Source organism: Poecilia latipinna, unplaced genomic scaffold (genome assembly GCF_001443285.1).
Source record: "Poecilia latipinna isolate Pla-1442-1.1 unplaced genomic scaffold, P_latipinna-1.0 Scaffold1326, whole genome shotgun sequence".
NCBI lineage: Eukaryota > Metazoa > Chordata > Actinopteri > Cyprinodontiformes > Poeciliidae > Poecilia > Poecilia latipinna.
In genome coordinates this window covers 214,646-219,462 of record NW_015113942.1, presented here as the reverse complement: position 1 = coordinate 219,462, position 4,817 = coordinate 214,646, and the positions used below count along the sequence as shown (strand labels likewise).

The window sequence follows — 4,817 nt, the reverse complement described above, 5'->3', positions numbered from 1 at the left end:
ATGAGGGAAGGACTGAAGAAATTCCTGCAGGTGCAAAATGCCTGTGGCTGTGCAATAAAAATGGATAAACTCTTAAATATTATTGGAGCTGTAACGCTGATGAAATGCTACGTTATTTCACTGCATCCTATAGCGACCACGTTGACGAGGATGTACGTTGCATCGGTTTTTATGATGTCTCACGTATTGAATTGGGTTTCAGCAGCAAAAATCCGGGTCTATTTTTTATGATTAACTTGATATAAAATTATCTAAAATATAAAACTGACAGTTAACAATTTCCTCTTATTCAAAAAAAGTAAACAAGACCCTTCTATTAAAAAATAATGACATTTTCTTATGAAATAAATCTACCTCTATATTTCATTTAATGATTAACTTTCCACTGGAAACCTGAAGTAAGCAATAGTAAAACTGAAACTGTTACCTCCAAGAAAATGTGTTGTCTTTCTGGGAAAGGCGCTAAGATAAGAGGTTGTGTTTCATAAGGGATTAACAGGGATTAGTCTCTCAAACAAGACAATTATCCCTTTTTATCACGTCACATTTGTCTTTATCCTCGTGTGCAGCAGGTCACGCAGATACACACAGGTTCACAGTCACAGAGGAGTGAAACAGAAAGCAGGATTTTAAAACCAGGTTGTAATGTTGACACGTTAGCTGATGTCAGCTTTTTATCTTGATATTTAGGGGTTTTTTTATTTCTTTCATTCTGTGACAGAGTGAAACTGTCTATAAAGCATTCAGATTCACATTTTGTTAAATCACTACTGTTTTGTTTTTTTTTTTGGCCTTTAGCAATACTGCCCCCATATGGGGAAAGGGAGCAAAAAATAACTTGCATTACATTGTCTAAAGCCTATATTTGCATGTTATTTCCCTTTTGAGGTAATTTCTCTATATCTCAGTGAGTTAAACAATGTAAAAAACAAACAAACAAACAAACAAAAAAAACATATTGGAGATATATAAATTACACTCAGCACCTGTCGTGAAACCTGGTTGGGACTGATTGAGATCTTTGCAGGACACAGAAAACAGGTCACAGAAACCTAGAGGCAATAAGTAATCTTGTATTCTGATTTAATGTTGATTGAAAATTATGCAATTTTGTTTTAAATACACCATGACTTATTGTTGATTGTGAGTTATGTGATTTTGGTTTGAAAGTAATAAGGAATCTTAACTTAACAATGGAAAAAAATCATAAATGGATAAAAGTAATGACTACAAGTTAAGTGTAAAAGTCTCTTATACTGTGTTACAACTAGAGGCCGAATGGGAGGAAGAACTGTAGTCACGGAAGAAACAGGAAATGTTGTGGAAAATATTTGCGATGGCTGCAGATGAACGGGAAGCGCGAGTGCTGATAAGAACATCAGCAAGGGTAGCTCAAGAAAAATGAAGTTCAAAAGTAAACGATGGTGTTCTAGGGAATTAAAAGTCAGCAGTTAACCGTATGCGCCTGATGTCAAGGGAAGGGTGGTAGTTGCTCGGAGAAGGTTGTGTAAGCAGCCGATGCATGCACACCCAAACATGGAATATATAAAAATAACGAGAGAGAGAGGAACCAGGCGTTCTTTGTTCCGGAGTGTTTGAGTCAAGACCAAACGACGATGCAGGATCGACAGAGGGCTGCACCTTGATACCCCGGGGAGGCGAAGTCATCGCACTGCTCAAGAAGGGATCCGTTTACCCACAGCCCGGGTTTCTGATTTGACAACTGCCCTACGCTCAACCCAAAAGATCTCGACTATGCTGCAGTGGACTTGGGGAATAGACAAAGATCACCGAGTGATTAGAAACTGAGTCCACGGAGGACACACACCAGTTCAACTTTGGTTCTATTCTGAAGAGGATTCTGCCTTGCCAAGACAGGACTCTATCCATGGATATTAAAGTTTTCCCCTCCCAAGATCAACTCAACATCTGGGGACGAGTGGAACTGCATCCCGAAACCTCACTTATTTAGTTCGATGGCACAGTATAGGGACTGGAGGGAGGTGTGATTTCTAAATTTCTTATATATTAATCTCTTGATTTGTTGATTGAAGAAGCTGTTTGTCAGTTTCCCCCTGCTAAAGCTTGCTAATAAAATATTAAAGTCTGATTGATGCTGTGGACAGTTAAATTAATTGAGTCAATTGAGAGTTAATTCTTATGATTAAGGTAAAATCAATGGTCATGATCCTAGTAACCAGGGGGCTTCAGACGTTTCTTTGGTGTTTGTGAAATAATGACCTTGGGACTCGTGCCGAGTCTCTAAAATGTATCTAGACTATAACAAGTGCACATTATTGACAGAGAGAGAGCTAGTGTTAGCAGGAGTGGTTTCTGAAACCAAGCAGCTGCAGGCTACTCAGCTGACTGTTTCATTATAACTTTCGGATCGGAAGGTAGTTAGAGTCTAGACGCAGACTCTAACTACGTCTTTAACATTCTGTTTATTCTCATATTGAGTAATACTCAGGAGTTGGAGGCTTTCCGGACCCGTTAGGTGGAGAGCTGGTCAGTAGTCAGTCTGCGGGAGTCTATGAGGAGGTCTGAGTGTGTGGCTGACTATTGCGTAATAACACACCACAACTGTTCAGGCCAAATGGTAACTTTTATGTTCCAAATAACTTCAAATGGATGTTATTGGACTTGAGAGGAAACTGAAGTATATCCCCCACATATCTGCAAACTCTATACAGAACCCAACCTTCCTTTTGTGAGGCAGCAGGACAAACTGCTGCACCGTCACGCTGTCTGAGTTCACACAGTCTGTTACCAAAATGTGTACGAACCCGAACCTGGATCACATGATTTTAAGGGTTTTTAAATAAGAGACCTATAAGTTTGTTGCTTATGTGTTGGAATGATGGAACAGCTTCTGACTGCCTGAACTAAAGGTGGCCTATTAATCCTGATAGTTATCATCAAATTAATATTTACAGTCAGCTCCAGATACTAATATTTGCAGTGTTTAAATCCCTGTTTCAAACACTCTCAGTGGTGAGACTTGAACAAATGATGGCAGTTCTACTCTCCAGCTGGTCCCTCAATGCAAACATCTGTGTTTGCACAGGAAAGGGCAAACAGCAGGAGAGCAAAAATTATTTAGCAACAGGGAGTAATGTGCAATTGCATCTCAGTTTTTGCACTCTATGATGCAAAAAGTTGTACATCACACAGTTTATCAGATTAAAAAAAAATAAAAAATCAAAGAAAAGCAGCAACTGGCTAGTCCATCTCTAAATGACTGAAAAGGCGTTGGTATCTTTTGGCTGGTCTAGTCAAAGACTGGAACTGAACTGCGTCAGAAAGCTGTGAGCTGCAAGTACCCTGTTCTTACTCAGAATCCCCCCTTACCCCGACTTCCTTGAAAGTGCGGTTGAAGTGAATGTAAGCCTGCAAAGCAGAGTAGGCAGAGGTTCCTTGACGTAAAAGAATCACTATCATAAACTCTTGATAACCCTCAGTAGTTTTAGGGATGGCTCTTTGTGTTTACTCAGCCTTTGCCTGACATTGAAATAAGTTTGACCGCCTGAAACATTAAGACTGACAAAAATCTCAAAAGTCCAAGAAACCTGAAAGGAAACAAAACACTTTTCACAATATTGTAAACAATGTCTGATGAGAACAGGATGTGCTCGCATCTTAAGAAAGTCTCGTCTTTCTAGGCCAGCGAAGGTGGTGGGAGATTCATCAGCTTCTTGCAGATCAAATAGGTCAGCGTAACTAGCGAAGGGATTTTCACACAACATAGCCTGCTTGCTCATCACAATGCAAACACAAGATTACAGATACTGCAAGCAACGAAATATTTTTTATTTCTACTGAAGCTTTTAGGTCAAGTTGTGGTGGTGGCTAATAGCAAATTTCTCAGAATCAGATTAGGCTAAAAGAAAAAAGAACTTGTTACGTGCGATAGCTTAAAGGGCAAAAGAAACGCAAGTGCAACCCTGTTAAACGACAACTAAAAGGACTGAGGATTGTTCAAATTTAGAAGGAACAAAATTAACCAAGAAATCTTTTTTTTTTTTTTTTTTTGGAGAAGGGAACCCAAGAAGGTTCTGTGTCTTATTGTGCAACAAGAAACGGCATGCATGCATGCTCAAATGCCACGTCTTGCCGCTGTGGTATTCAGATAAAATGTGTTATCAAAAAGATCTTAAGCTTTGGCTTCCGTGATGCAGCGCTGGGTTTCCTGTCCTCAACGTGGGACCTATAAAGGCAGACGTCTGACCGAACTCATACAAATACAGTAGAGCGGTTGGTTGTTATCTACTGGATCCTCATCATGACTCCCAGAAGCATCATCATGATCGCCATCCCCCTCTTCATCATAGTGGGGATATTGAGCCCAGCTCCAGCTGCCGGTGAGTTTAATTCTGTCACTTATTCAATTTGATCAAGAACATTGGACATATTGAAGACTGAATATTTTATTCAAGCCGGCCTGAAATACACGACTCATGTTGTGAGTCATCCTTTATGTGTGACTTTTCTGTCTGTAGGTTTTCGAACCAGCAAAATCTGCTGTACAAGGTACAGTAAGAAGCCAATTCCCTCTGAAAATATCAAAGGCTACAGAGAGCAAGTAACTCTGGAACACTGCCGCATCAACGCGATCATGTAAGATTCCCCACACCATGAATCTTTACACTTTCTGCATCTTTTCAATTTCTTGCAAGTAACAGTGCTAATTTACCGTTGTTGCAAGAATTTGATACGAAAATTATGATGGGAAAAGCATGCTTTCATTCTAAAAATGACAAAATTACTAACTAAAACAATAAAGACACTTTTTTCCCCAAAGAAAATTATATATATAT

General features: G+C 39.4%; 1 protein-coding gene across 1 annotated transcript in view; it reads left to right on the top strand.

Moving 5' to 3' along the window:
- Positions 1–2,453: 2,453 nt before the first annotated feature.
- LOC106961706 (C-C motif chemokine 20-like) overlaps positions 2,454–4,817 on the top strand; it is a 6,767-nt gene continuing 4,403 nt past the window's right edge. The window contains exons 1-2 of the mRNA XM_015055609.1: positions 2,454–4,361; positions 4,500–4,617. Coding sequence (XP_014911095.1) covers positions 4,283–4,361; positions 4,500–4,617 — 197 coding nt within the window. The 5' untranslated portion in view covers positions 2,454–4,282. The remainder of the gene's footprint in view (positions 4,362–4,499; positions 4,618–4,817) is intronic.